This window comes from Oncorhynchus mykiss, chromosome 23, assembly GCF_057628025.1.
Source record: "Oncorhynchus mykiss isolate SJ-2025 chromosome 23, ASM5762802v1, whole genome shotgun sequence".
Classification (NCBI taxonomy): domain Eukaryota; kingdom Metazoa; phylum Chordata; class Actinopteri; order Salmoniformes; family Salmonidae; genus Oncorhynchus; species Oncorhynchus mykiss.
Window position 1 is genome coordinate 58140506 of NC_143044.1, and position 14495 is coordinate 58155000.

General features: G+C 43.7%; 1 protein-coding gene across 18 annotated transcripts in view; it reads left to right on the forward strand.

Moving 5' to 3' along the window:
* The first annotated feature begins 1126 nt into the window (after positions 1-1126).
* LOC110531625 (transcription factor COE3) overlaps positions 1127-14495 on the forward strand; it is a 222514-nt gene continuing 209145 nt past the window's right edge. For 16 of the 18 annotated variants that reach the window (XM_090217777.1, XM_090217781.1, XM_090217789.1 and 13 more), the window contains exons 1-6: positions 1301-2055; positions 2339-2495; positions 2853-2916; positions 3397-3452; positions 5809-5882; positions 8046-8114. In XM_090217777.1, coding sequence (XP_090073903.1) covers positions 1916-2055; positions 2339-2495; positions 2853-2916; positions 3397-3452; positions 5809-5882; positions 8046-8114 — 560 coding nt within the window. In that variant the 5' untranslated portion in view covers positions 1301-1915. Of the gene's footprint in view, positions 2056-2338; positions 2496-2852; positions 2917-3396; positions 3453-5808; positions 5883-8045; positions 8115-14495 lie in introns of all 18 variants that reach the window. The other 2 variants (XM_090217786.1, XM_090217792.1) reach the window with 1 other exon arrangement.

Sequence of the window (14495 nt, forward strand, 5' to 3'; positions counted from 1 at the left end):
CAAGAACAACAGCCGCTTTGATAATTCACTTATCTTTGGCAATAGTCATTAACCCCCAACCCCAGCAAAATGCTGTCTAAAACACATCTCTCTTCCTTTCCACGTACACCCATCCCACCCCTTTAGTGCACGGGGCTGTGGGGTCCCCTGATAACCCAAATCGGACTTCACTTTTTTTTTTTTTGCCGATTAATTACAATGTAAACATATAGCTTTTTTTTAAAAAGGTCTGCAAATTGGCAACAAGAAAGCATTGCCCTGAAGGAGAAATACCTTCCCGTCATATTATTGTGCTATTTAAAAGGGTTTCTTTATTATAATAAAATACAGGTCTGTTCTTCAAGAAGAGAGAGGTTGGACACCGCGCATCCCCCGAGTCAGTTCACTGAATAGAATGATGTACACCCACATTAAACTAAATCAACTATCGTATTGAACATTCATGTATAGCACACATACAACCTGCGCATTGCATTAGGCTAACACGTTGCAACGATGCCCGGCTGTTTAATACACTTCAACGACAGACATGAGGTATTGCACATTGAATCGATACGAGTTCTTACCATGCAAATGGTAGTAGCCTGGGATACAGACATCTGACGCATTTCCCTTTATAAAGATAGTAATACCCAGGCTACTGTTGGCAGCAGAGTTACTTTAGTTCGCCTTGAGAGACGCGTTATATTCCATCACTTGAAACATGGCTGCATTAAAATAGCATTGATTAACTTTGATTATATATATATATATGCGCTGGCGACCTCCTCTATAAAACATGCCAATTTAGTTTTGGAAAAGCCTTAACAAATAGTAATAGTGAAATATATCCCATTGGCATTGTATCTAGTTTTGACCAAATGGATTGGAAAGCTCTTCCTTTATGCTCCTAAAGACATGTTATGCTTTTCCCTCAGACTTTTAGTCGATATTTACTCATTCAACGCTGAGAACATCACATAGCAGCCTACCTGGGTAAAGTATTTAGTGACAATTCCGCTCCCTTCCCTATAATATGTTGTATCGGCTACACTCTTGTCCTTTAGGATTTCATGTTTAGTGAATATTAACGTCACAAGATGTGAAATTGAGGGGGGAAATCTCTACATTTGATGGAGGAAAAAGTGGAGCTTGCCTTGCTGGAGCTCTCGGGTTTCAGCCAGGCAGCTATTGAAATGTAGGACTCTCCAGAATGAAGCTCGTTCAGGGACAGGACGTGTCACTGTTCCATATATGGTTGAAGCTCCGCCCACCAGCGCGTCATATTCTGACAGCGCGCATCCCGTGGGTTTAGAGTTTTGGCTCCCGGGAAAGGTTCCACTCCTCGGGGATAGAGGGTTGAGTTTTGTATGCTTCCATCCCATTCTGCAAGACGCTAAAGGCCTCTCATCAACCTCTCCTGTGTCCAGGAACACCTCCATAGTAATCATTTCGTTTATTTTGTCTTCTGGAGCTGGAGCGCATTGCCAGAAGTGGTCGACTCAACTGAAGCTTTTTTTTTGTTGTAAATGCTTGTTGTAATGATGACTCCAGCTTGAGGAGCCATCACCAAAAACAAAAAAAGTTTTCTTCAAACGCATTTCGAATAAAAAATAGAATAAAACAGAAGCAACTATAACCATATCCTGCTATTTGAACGACTTCTTCAACGACTAGGATCACGTCCCAACCAGCTACCGAGATAGACTACAGTAACCCACTCTGTGAATTGTTCATGTCGTGCCAACACAGGACGGGCTCAAGGAGACAGGACTTGTGAACTCAACTGGGACTTTTGTTTCGTTCTACACGTTTTAACTACAACAAACTTATTTTACTGTTATTTGTCAACCACCAAGAAGGAAAGATTGCTCTTCAACAACTACCTTCCTATTATTCTCATTTGGCTGGAGCGGGTTTGTACGAAACTGTTTTAATGTTTGGAATTCAGGAAAATATAGGCTTACCTAGAGGGGGGACGACTATGAAAGAGGAACCGCTGGGCAGCGGGATGAACTCGGTCCGCTCGTGGATGCACACATCTGGGGTAGTGGATGCGAACACAGCCGCCCAAAGGTACGTTTGCCAAACATCCAATTTTTTATGCATTTCTCAGATTGCCCCTAAATCCCCACATTGCCATGTATCAATTACAATCTCCCTATGCGACTCTTCTCTTCAGCGCGTTCTCCAACGCTCATTACATCATATTACTGTTAAAGTGACAAATCAAGAAATCTCTTGTCTCTAAAAACGTGCCTTTCACACCATCTCCCAATGTTTTCATCTGACGCTAGCTCCATCTGCAGTGTATCGCTCTCCCATCTAACCGAGGTGCTCCTCTCTCTTCTCCCCGCAGCGGTGTGGGTTTGGCTCGGGCACACTACGAGAAGCAACCACCGTCCAACCTCAGAAAATCCAACTTTTTCCACTTCGTTCTTGCGCTGTATGACAGACAAGGACAGCCGGTGGAGATCGAACGGACAGCTTATGTGGACTTTGTGGAGAAGGACAAAGTAAGCGCCATTTCTTTGGAATATCGTCCCATTTTATTCATTTTTTATTATTTTTTACATTTTATTTTCACCTACACAGTTCATAATTTGGTGGTAAAAGCAGAAACACGTCATAGGCGGTGGAGGAGACACGTGCAGTTATGTGGATTTTCTAAATGACTTCGAATGTCGCAAAATTATTTTATACATGTAGTTTTTAATTTTTTTTACTCTACACAGATAGATACCCACCCCTCTCCCACTTGACCCCTTCATAATAGCCTATTTTGTGAGCTCATAATTACCACATATCAAGACAAATATCAACTAAACACAGTAAATGTATGTGAACACTGATTCAATGCTCATTATTTTCAGGAACCAAACAGTGAAAAAACTAACAATGGGATACACTACAAACTACAGTTACTGTACAGCAACGGTAAGTGGTATAGCTACTGATGAAGGAAATAAACCGTGTCTGGTTATTATGAAGTGAATCAGTACAAATCAGGGATGCGTGCTTGGACATTGATTCCGCCAGATAACGTTGTATGGTGATTGTTAGTCTGATATTGGGTTACATTTTTAAAGTGGTAAATTGCCTACAGTGTCGGTCGGTGTCAGCTAGCATCGTCTATGGTTAATCCACGCTCAGTTAGCGATGCGTGGAGAATCAGATATGAATCCACGTTTTAAAACCTGACGCGAACCAGATGATGATCATGAACATGTATTGAGATGACACATGTTTATTAAAAAACAAAGAAACCGTGTTTTAATTATATTTATTTTATGTCAGTAAAAAATTGTAAGACATATATTTTCTAAAATATAATGTGGAAGCAAAATCACAGTGTAAATAACAAGATACTTGTCAGTGTAAATGACAAGATATAAAATATATATACTTTATTCACAGGTGTCAGAACAGAACAGGATCTTTTCGTACGATTAATCGATTCCATGACAAAACAGGTAAGATTTTGTATTTTAATATACTTATCTGCAATGCCAAATTGTATGCGTATGGTGCTTGAAATATAACGTGTGTTGTGGAAACGTGCGTGGTTTTCAAGTTGACCCTATTACAGAAGATATATGCTTCAATTATGAGCCTGTAAGTTATTAGGCCATGTGTGGTTGTGTTTTTTTTTTAATCGTTTATATTTCACTATAAATCAGCTCGCTCTCGGGTTGGAGCGATTGTAATTGTTGTTATTATTTTTTATTTTATACAACTTTTGTGACTCGGCTATAGAGATGGACAGTTGTAGATATCCGGTATATAGTTAATTACAATAATAACCTTTAGTGGCCTCTCTTTAATTCGGGTTGTGAGCTCCAGGGGTCTCCCGTATACCCGTGCACGATTCCCCTTAATGTTTATTTAATTCGCAGCAAAAGTGTTTAATGGGGTCTATTTAATTTCTCTTTTTAAAATCGCGATTATACTTTGACATGAGATATTATATATTTGTTTGGGGGGGAGAATGCTATAAAATATTTAGCTGATATTACGGTTCCTGAAATGAATTGGTTTTGTAGGTCTACTACCGTGCTTTGTGTATTGGCTCGTGAGCGCATTTTTAGTCAATTAACCACTAATTTGTCTTATGTGCTAATAGATGGGATGTCGTAGCCATCAACAAACATAGGTCTTATCTGCTATGTAGTATAATTGTGCGTTGACAGTCCATCAGTTCAGAAATGTTCAAATAATTATTTATTGTGACAAACAGACGAGACTATTATTGCTAAAAAAAAAAGAAAGTCTCGGTTCAATAACAAGAGCCCCTTTTTAGTATGAGAGGCCACTTGAGTGGACAATGTGGCGCGTTTCCTCAACCTTGAATGTTTTCGGAAATCACTTCTCGGCTACTATGGGCTTATTGTTAAGTGCCCTCCGCCAAGTTCACTGAATAGCCTATAGCTTCAGTGTCTAGGGTTAAACAGCATTATTATGACCAGTTTTTTTTATTTCATAATTTGTCACCTCTTATTATTATATAGGAAATATAGGCTACACGTTAGATTCGCCCCGCTCCTCGTTGACTGTAGCCTATATAGGTCTGTCTATGATCAGAGAGTCAATGACGCTGAACCGGCAGTTTATGGATTTCTGTTTCTTCAGCCGAGACACGGGAAATAAATCACATGATGATAACTGCAATACTCCCCAAAATCCCTCACATATAGATGTTGTAGCTAGGCTACGTGGTACCCCTCTCACCTCCAATGGAACAGAGCTGGTTCCGATGTGTTTTCAACTACTACCAGAAGCACCAAAAAACAATATTAAAATCCCTATCTCATTTAGCTGTGAAATATCTTACGTAGTGATGTGTTTTTTATTCACCCGCTTATGTCCCCTCTTGCTATAGCAGCGTTGTTGTTCATTGTTAAATCAATTGTGATAAGGCCCTATAGTGTGTCATGCGTTTTACTTAATTGCTAATTATAAAGAGTTTATCTTTGATTAAAAGCCCCGCTTCTTTGGTTTTACATTCATCCAAGATGTAACGGCGGTGCGCGCGGGATAGGCAGGCTGCTGTTGTCGGGCTGTAGCCGTGCAATCACAGACCCGGGGCAGAACGAGGGGAGGGAGAGAGACAGACAGAGAGCAAAAAAGAACTGAGGCCGAGCGCACCTACAGCTCCACGCCATCTGTTAAAGCCAATGCTCAAAAATTACTCAACCGAACCCCCCCGACACCGCTTTTTTTTGTATCCGAGAAAAATCATTGTTAGCGGCTCAAAATAAACAACAGATTGCCCATTAGCTCTTTCCCCCCGAAATATCTGTAGATTAGAATGGCGCTGATGTATACGGAAATGGGTATTATTTACATCGCCCATCTGCAGCAGAACCATATTATTGGTATTATCCTGGGATAAATGAATAAAAAATATATAAACAACATATACACATATTAACCTATTTGACATTTTTGTTGTTGTTGTGGTCTAGCAAATAATTTAGGCTATTTATTTACATGACAATATATATACATTTATATTTTGTAAAGAAATTAATTGTTTGGAAATTATCTACGAGAAATGAATTTATCTTTTGAATTTACAATTTAACCTATAAAACGTAAACTATACAATTGCTGTATGTAGACCTATATGTCAATATTAGTAGGCCTATATACTTTATGAATTAATAATCAATTATATAATGAAATGATCCATGTATGAATTGAATGTTATTGTGGTGTAGGTTAAGGTTTATATCCTATAGCCCACAGAGATCGGCAAATGTGCAACGTGTTATCCAGTTCGATATTTTAAACGTCTGCTTCTGATGTATTTCTCTCTTTGATTCCAAGGCTATTATCTATGAAGGTCAAGACAAAAACCCAGAGATGTGCCGAGTGCTTCTCACACACGAAATCATGTGCAGGTAAAGAGCTTGTCACGGTGATTAGCTACATTTCAACGTCCTTTAAATATATGCTTGTTTTAAAAAAAAATATATTTGTTATATATTTCTTTGCTTTGTTATTAAAATGCTGAGTTGGGGGGTTTTGAGGATACTCCTTAGTAGATGTATTAACGCATCAACCTCAATCTCTTGTTGCAATGAAAACACCTCGGTGCATATCGGCAGACTCATAGCCAATTTTACATAGGCTGCCTATTCTCAGACATAATATCATGCGAAATATAATATTATAACTAGGGAGGTTGCATCCAATGACCGTTAGGAATTACAGGCCAGAATCCCTGTATCGATTTGGCCTACTATAGCTGGGGTTTGATTGGTCAACTGACAACAGACACAACACAGAGAACAGATGACGGCACATTCCTGTGTTCTGTCAACGGGCGTTCCGTTTGACTCCCGGAATAAAAAAAAACAGAAATGGAGCTTTGATAATCTTGCCCCCCCCCCCCCCGCATTAGATAAAGTCACTGCTCTTATGAAGTTGGGTTGAATCCCTGTTTGTCACGAGCTGACCCACACAGTAGCCCACACAGCAGGCGTCATCCGGCTCCAAGAGGGTCGAACTACACCTCATCACCACGCCATAACGTACAAAAAAAAGCTATGTTTTCCCTTTAGATAACGGTTTGCATATCAATGAATGTATCAGAGGTGTGTGTGTGTGTGTGTATGTGTGTGTACACACACTGCTTGTATATTAAAGGCCGTTTCCGTTGAAAACACAGATGCGGGTTGGAGCTCTAGAAGTGGAGGACTGTTAGACGTAGTTTATTCACTTAAACTTTCAGTAGCAGCTTTAAAGAGCTTCACACTCTCCTCACACCATATGGTGTTCACTGAGCTCGTCTGGACATGTAACCATCACACAACTAGGCTTTAAAAAATAAAATAAAAACATTTTTTTGGTATAATTTCAACATGAATAAAACTGTACCACACAGTATTGGATCCGGTCCTATCTCCATCGGTAGCTATGGCTAGACCCCAGCACCATAACCAGCACCAGCAGCTAAACCGAGACAATGCTTTGGGTCCGGTCCTATCTCCATCGGTAGCTATGGCTAGACCCCAGCACCATAACCAGCACCAGCAGCTAAACCGAGACAATGCTTTGGGTCCGGTCCTATCCCCATCGGTAGCTATGGCTAGACCCCAGCACCATAACCGGCACCAGCGGCTAAACCGAGACAATGCTTTGGGTCCGGTCCTATCTCCATCGGTAGCTATGGCTAGACCCCAGCACCATAACCAGCACCACCGGCTAAACCGAGACAATGCTTTGGGTCCGGTCCTATCCCCATCGGTAGCTATGGCTAGACCCCAGCACCATAACCAGCACCAGCGGCTAAACCGAGACAATGCTACTTCAGTGAACGATTGATGCAGGGGCTGCACGGCTTCTGAGCGTTCTAATGAATCTCTGGCCTATCACAGAAAGGCTGGTTTTGAAGATGGCCGTCTGCATCCTCTCCAGAATTAACAGCTTGACAATTAGAGGGAAACAAAAAAAAAGCTGAAGCTGTGGAAAGACGATTCCCCAGCCTCCTGGCGTCTTCTGTTCTCAGTTCAGTGCTAGAGACACAACACCACAAACATGTTGTCTCCCTGAGACTAGCAAACGTGCAACAGCCGTGCTCGGCAATGCTAAGGGCTACGTCCCAAATGGGCACCCTATTCCCTACGTAGTGCACTACATTTGACCAGAGGTCTATGGGAATAGGGTGCCATTTGGGACACAGATGGAGGAGATGTTTACCCGTTTGCCCGGCGTGGCGAGACTGACTAGGTTCCCTACCAATCAACAGACAGACAGACCGCTAGCGCCAGGCATACAGGCACAGCTCAGCAACAATCATTATCTAAACACTGTCACGCTTAGATAAATATAGAATTAAAGAATTAAAATAAAATGTTAGAAAGTAACAATTAAACATGCAAAGATCCACACTGTGTGAATCTCTTTAAGCTGCAGTTCACACACGCAGCCCAAATCTGATATATTTCTTTTTTAACCAATCTGGATCTTTTGCCTATAAAAAAAAAAGGGGTCAAAAGATTAGAATTGGTCTGCCTGTGTGAACCTGACTGGATCACATCTTCATTTCCTCCTCTCTGTAGTCGGTGTTGTGATAAGAAGAGTTGTGGCAACAGGAACGAGACTCCTTCAGACCCCGTTATCATCGACAGGTAAGAAACAGACCCGCTGTTCGGTACAGATCTTTTCTCTACTCTGGTTTAGTCGTGTGGCGTGTGCTGTGTGTATGTGCTGTGTGTATGTGCTGTGTGTATGTGCTGTGTGTATGTGCGGAGTGTATGTGCTGTGTGTATGTGCTGTGTGTATGTGCCGTGTGTATGTGCTGTGTGTATGTGCTGTGTGTATGTGCTGTGTGTATGTGCTGTGTGTATGTGCTGTGTGTATGTTCTGTGTGTATGTGCTGTGTGTATGTGCTGTGTGTATGTGCGGAGTGTATGTGCTGTGTGTATGTGCGGAGTGTATGTGTTGTGTGTATGTGCTGTGTGTATGTGCTGTGTGTATGTGCGGAGTGTATGTGTTGTGTGTATGTGCTGTGTGTATGTGCTGTGTGTATGTGCGGAGTGCGATGGTCATGGTTGTTGTAGTCATTCTGGGACTGTTGTTGTAGTCATTCTTGGGGATTCTGTGGTGCCCAACTTCTGTCTCTCTGTCTCGCAGCATTGTACTGTCTCTGTGTTTGTTGTTCTCCTGCGTTGTTGCACAGGTGGGTTGACTTGGAAACCCGGAGGTCTCTGTGGGGGATTGGGTAATTGCTAGCGAGTTGTCAGGGGAAACAGTTTCCTCGGCCTTTCCTCTCTCTGTGCTCTGCCCTGCTTTTCTGCGGGAGTCCGTTGTTAACGCTTGGAGTGCGCTTGGCTTTACCTTCAGACTTGTATCATTGAGTGGCCGCCTCCTAATTTACGAACAAGTGTTTTTTATTCAGTACTCTGTCATTTATTCCACTATACTGTATTTCTATGTGAATCTGAGTGCTTGGCTGCCTTCCTAAATGCGGCCCACTGTCCAGGAGAGGGAAAGACGATGAGTTAAAACCCCGGGTGAAATATGGAGAAACCAGGAGAGGGAAAGACGACGAGTTAAAACCCCGGGTGAAATATGGGCCACCAGTGGATAGCAATGCCAATGTTTGAGTTGTTAGAATATCTGTTTGCTTAGCGGAGAGTATTTGGTATCTGACACAGGGAACATCTCTCTTTATTAGTAATCAAATATGGACGGCCAGTTGCTGCCTTTCACTCAGTCACTCAGCGACAGAGTCTATGTGTCAACCAGTGGAACACAGAGCTCACAGACGAGACTCACATTCTGGACTGGAGCAGCTCTGGCAGAATGTATGCATGTTTACATGTATTCACAATCACGTGTATGATTGCATTCTGGGTATTTATGCGTTCATTTACCGCCATTACACACTATTGTATTATGACTGTATATGTATTTATGAACGTGTGTATTATGACTCTATATTGTATTTAGGTTATTTTGTTGTTACTTAGAAACATATATCATTTTTATTAACAGAATGTTGTTTTGTGGTAATAGGTAGAGGTAAAATGATGCTTTTCAGACCTCCTTCAGTTGTACACATTTATACGCGTGTTTCTATATCACCTCCTATTGGTTTTGTGGTAATAGGTAGAGGTAAAATGATGCTTTTCAGACCTACTTCAGTTGTACACATCTATACACGTGTTTCTATATCACCTCCTATTGGTTTTGTGGTAATAGGTAGAGGTAAAATGATGCTTTTCAGACCTCCTTCAGTTGTACACATCTATACACGTGTTTCTATATCACCTCCTATTGGTTTTGTGGTAATAGGTAGAGGTAAAATGATGCTTTTCAGACCTACTTCAGTTGTACACATCTATACACGTGTTTCTATATCACCTCCTATTGGTTTTGTGGTAATAGGTAGAGGTAAAATGATGCTTTTCAGACCTCCTTCAGTTGTACACATCTATACACGTGTTTCTATATCACCTCCTATTGGTTTTGTGGTAATAGGTAGAGGTAAAATGATGCTTTTCAGACCTCCTTCAGTTGTACACATCTATACACGTGTTTCCACGTGTTTCTATATCACCTCCTATTGGTTGAGAAATGGACTTCATTATTTGACAGTGGAATGACAGCGTGTGTGATGTGATATGTCCATGAGGGTGTGTGTGTGTGTGTGTGTGTGTGATGTGATATGTCCATGAGGGTGTGTGTGTGTGTGTGTGTGTGTGTGTGTGTGTGTAATGTCATCTGTCCAGTATTAGTAATAACCTGTTAACAAGTTAGATTTGACTAGTTCTGTGCTTAGCACTGTTATCACTCTGCAATGTTGTTGCTTAATTTTATTTGTATTTTATTATTATTATTTTATTAGTAACGTATTAGTATTTATTATTGTTTTATTAGTATTTTATTATTGTTTTATTAGTATTTTATTATTGTTTTATTTGTATTTTATTCGTATTTTATTGGTATTTTATTATTGTTTTATTAGTATTTTATTAATGTTTTATTAGTATTTTATTAGTATTGTATTAGTATTGTATTAGTATTTTATTAGTATTGTTTAACTATGGTGAATTTTGTGGCGCTGACTGAGAGAGAAGGGAAGACGTTGCAGACTGACAGTCCAAATAGTCCATAGAACTGCGCCACAACAGATGAGATCTGAGACGTAATTCAATCATAGGTAAAAAAAAAAAGAGAGAGAGAAGAAAACGCTGTGTCTCACATAACCTCGAGCCAGTGCTCTGTAAGTCTCACATAACCTCGAGCCAGTGCTCTGTAAGTCTCACATAACCTCTAGCCAGTGCTCTGTAAGTCTCACATAACCTCGAGCCAGTGCTCTGTAAGTCTCACATAACCTCGAGCCAGTGCTCTGTAAGTCTCACATAACCTCTAGCCAGTGCTCTGTAAGTCTCACATAACCTCTAGCCAGTGCTCTGTAAGTCTCACATAACCTCGAGCCAGTGCTCTGTAAGTCTCACATAACCTCGAGCCAGTGCTCTGTAAGTCTCACATAACCTCGAGCCAGTGCTCTGTAAGTCTCACATAACCTCGAGCCAGTGCTCTGTAAGTCTCACATAACCTCGAGCCAGTGCTCTGTAAGTCTCACATAACCTCGAGCCAGTGCTCTGTAAGTCTCACATAACCTCGAGCCAGTGCTCTGTAAGTCTCACATAACCTCTAGCCAGTGCTCTGTAAGTCTCACATAACCTCGAGCCAGTGCTCTGTAAGTCTCACATAACCTCGAGCCAGTGCTCTGTAAGTCTCACATAACCTCTAGCCAGTGCTCCGTAAGTCTCACATAACCTCTAGCCAGTGCTCTGTAAGTCTCACATAACCTCGAGCCAGTGCTCTGTAAGTCTCACATAACCTCGAGCCAGTGCTCTGTAAGTCTCACATAACCTCGAGCCAGTGCTCTGTAAGTCTCACATAACCTCGAGCCAGTGCTCTGTAAGTCTCACATAACCTCTAGCCAGTGCTCTGTAAGTCTCACATAACCTCGAGCCAGTGCTCTGTAAGTCTCACATAACCTCGAGCCAGTGCTCTGTAAGTCTCACATAACCTCTAGCCAGTGCTCTGTAAGTCTCACATAACCTCGAGCCAGTGCTCTGTAAGTCTCACATAACCTCGAGCCAGTGCTCTGTAAGTCTCACATAACCTCGAGCCAGTGCTCTGTAAGTCTCACATAACCTCTAGCCAGTGCTCTGTAAGTCTCACATAACCTCGAGCCAGTGCTCTGTAAGTCTCACATAACCTCGAGCCAGTGCTCTGTAAGTCTCACATAACCTCGAGCCAGTGCTCTGTAAGTCTCACATAACCTCGAGCCAGTGCTCTGTAAGTCTCACATAACCTCGAGCCAGTGCTCTGTAAGTCTCACATAACCTCTAGCCAGTGCTCTGTAAGTCTCACATAACCTCGAGCCAGTGCTCTGTAAGTCTCACATAACCTCTAGCCAGTGCTCTGTAAGTCTCACATAACCTCTAGCCAGTGCTCTGTAAGTCTCACATAACCTCTAGCCAGTGCTCTGTAAGTCTCACATAACCTCGAGCCAGTGCTCTGTAAGTCTCACATAACCTCTAGCCAGTGCTCTGTAAGTCTCACATAACCTCGAGCCAGTGCTCTGTAAGTCTCACATAACCTCGAGCCAGTGCTCTGTAAGTCTCACATAACCTCGAGCCAGTGCTCTGTAAGTCTCACATAACCTCTAGCCAGTGCTCTGTAAGTCTCACATAACCTCGAGCCAGTGCTCTGTAAGTCTCACATAACCTCTAGCCAGTGCTCTGTAAGTCTCACATAACCTCTAGCCAGTGCTCTGTAAGTCTCACATAACCTCGAGCCAGTGCTCTGTAAGTCTCACATAACCTCGAGCCAGTGCTCTGTAAGTCTCACATAACCTCTAGCCAGTGCTCTGTAAGTCTCACATAACCTCGAGCCAGTGCTCTGTAAGTCTCACATAACCTCGAGCCAGTGCTCTGTAAGTCTCACATAACCTCGAGCCAGTGCTCTGTAAGTCTCACATAACCTCGAGCCAGTGCTCTGTAAGTCTCACATAACCTCTAGCCAGTGCTCTGTAAGTCTCACAGCGAGCCGGTTTGTTATGGTGTGAAGCAGTGGAACCGTGTAGCCTAACCGTTCCCCTCCCTGTACCCTCTCAGAGGAAACGTGTAACCTAGCCGTTCCCCTCCCTGTACCCTCTCAGAGGAAACGTGTAGCCTAGCCGTTCCCCTCCCTGTACCCTCTCAGAGGAAACGTGTAGCCTAGCCGTTCCCCTCCCTGTACCCTCTCAGAGGAAACGTGTAGCCTAGCCGTTCCCCTCCCTGTACCCTCTCAGAGGAAACGTGTAGCCTAGCCGTTCCCCTCCCTGTACCCTCTCAGAGGAAACGTGTAGCCTATCCGTTCCCCTCCCTGTACCCTCTCAGAGGAAACGTGTAGCCTAGCCGTTCCCCTCCCTGTACCCTCTCAGACGAAACGTGTAGCCTAGCCGTTCCCTTCCCTGTACCCTCTCAGAGGAAACGTGTAGCCTAGCCGTTCCCCTCCCTGTACCCTCTCAGAGGAAACGTGTAGCCTAGCCGTTCCCCTCCCGGTACCCTCTCCCTTGCCTGCAATGCTCCCTGGGAAGGCAGAGGAAACGTGTAGCCTAGCCGTTCCCCTCCCTGTGCCCTCTCAGAGGAAACGTGTAGCCTAGCCGTTCCCCTCCCTGTACCCTCTCAGTGGAAACGTGTAGCCTAGCCGTTCCCCTCCCTGTGCCCTCTCCCTTGCCTGCAATGCTCCCTGGGAAGGCAGAGGAAACACAAGGTCTTCTTCACTTGTCGTGCCCGGTGATATTGTGTATTCTTCGGGGCTTCAAAGTCAGGCGAGCACTTTAAAACAGGGCGTCTCTGACATAATGAGCGCTAGCTGCTCTTCCCATACAATTGCTTGACTTTGTATTGTGACTAAAACACAGTTAAAAAGGGATCCAGTGTCTCTGCACTTTGTGCTTCAATCTCACCCAACAATGTGAGTGTAACAGAAGTCCAATAGGAACATTGGACAGAGAAGGAAGGGGGAGGGGGGAGGGGGGAGAGGGGCGGAGAGTGGATGGAATCCCATGACAGAGAGAGAGAGAGAGAGGGGGCTAGATAGAGAGAGGGAGCTAGATAGAGAGAGGGAGCTAGATAGAGAGAGAGTGGGGGGGGGGGCGAGATAGAGAGAGGGAGAGAGAGAGGGGGGGAGGGAGGGAGGGAGCTAGATAGAGAGAGAGTGGGGGGGGCTAGATAGAGAGAGAGAGAGAGAGGGGGGAGGGAGCTAGATAGAGAGAGAGTTGGGGGGAGGGAGGGAGCTAGATAGAGGGAGGAGGGAGGGAGAGAGGGAGATAGATAGAGAGAGAGAGAGGGGGAGGGAGGGAGCTAGATAGAGAGAGAGAGAGAGAGGGGGGAGGGAGGGAGCTAGATAGAGAGAGAGAGAGGGGAGGGAGGGAGCTAGATAGAGAGAGGGAGGAGGGAGGGAGGGAGGGAGCTAGATAGAGAGAGGGAGGAGGGAGAGAGGGAGGGAGCTGGATAGAGAGAGGGAGAGAGGGAGGGAGCTAGATAGAGAGAGGGAGGGAGGGAGCTAGATAGAGAGAGGGAGAGAGGGAGGGAGCTAGATAGAGATAGGGAGAGAGGGAGGGAGCTAGATAGAGAGAGAGAGAGAGAGAGAGAGGAGGGAGGAGGGAGGGAGCTAGATAGAGAGAGGGAGAGAGGGAGGGAGGGAGGGAGCTAGATTGAGAGAGGGAGGGAGGGAGCTAGATAGAGAGAAGGAGAGAGGGAGGGAGGGAGCTGGATAGAGAGAGAGACAGAGACAAGAGAAGCAAAAAATAAAAAGAGGATATCGTAGTGGAAGTTGAAACAAGCGGATTTTAAAAAAAAGCTTCACATTTTCATTGTGATGTGTGTGAATGGGTCTGGGGTGTGGGTTTCACAGAGGAGGGAGTCGACTCGTCCCGTGGAATCACTAAAGCAGATGGATGTCATTAGGCTCTGCTATTGTCTGTAGACGAACTTCCATGA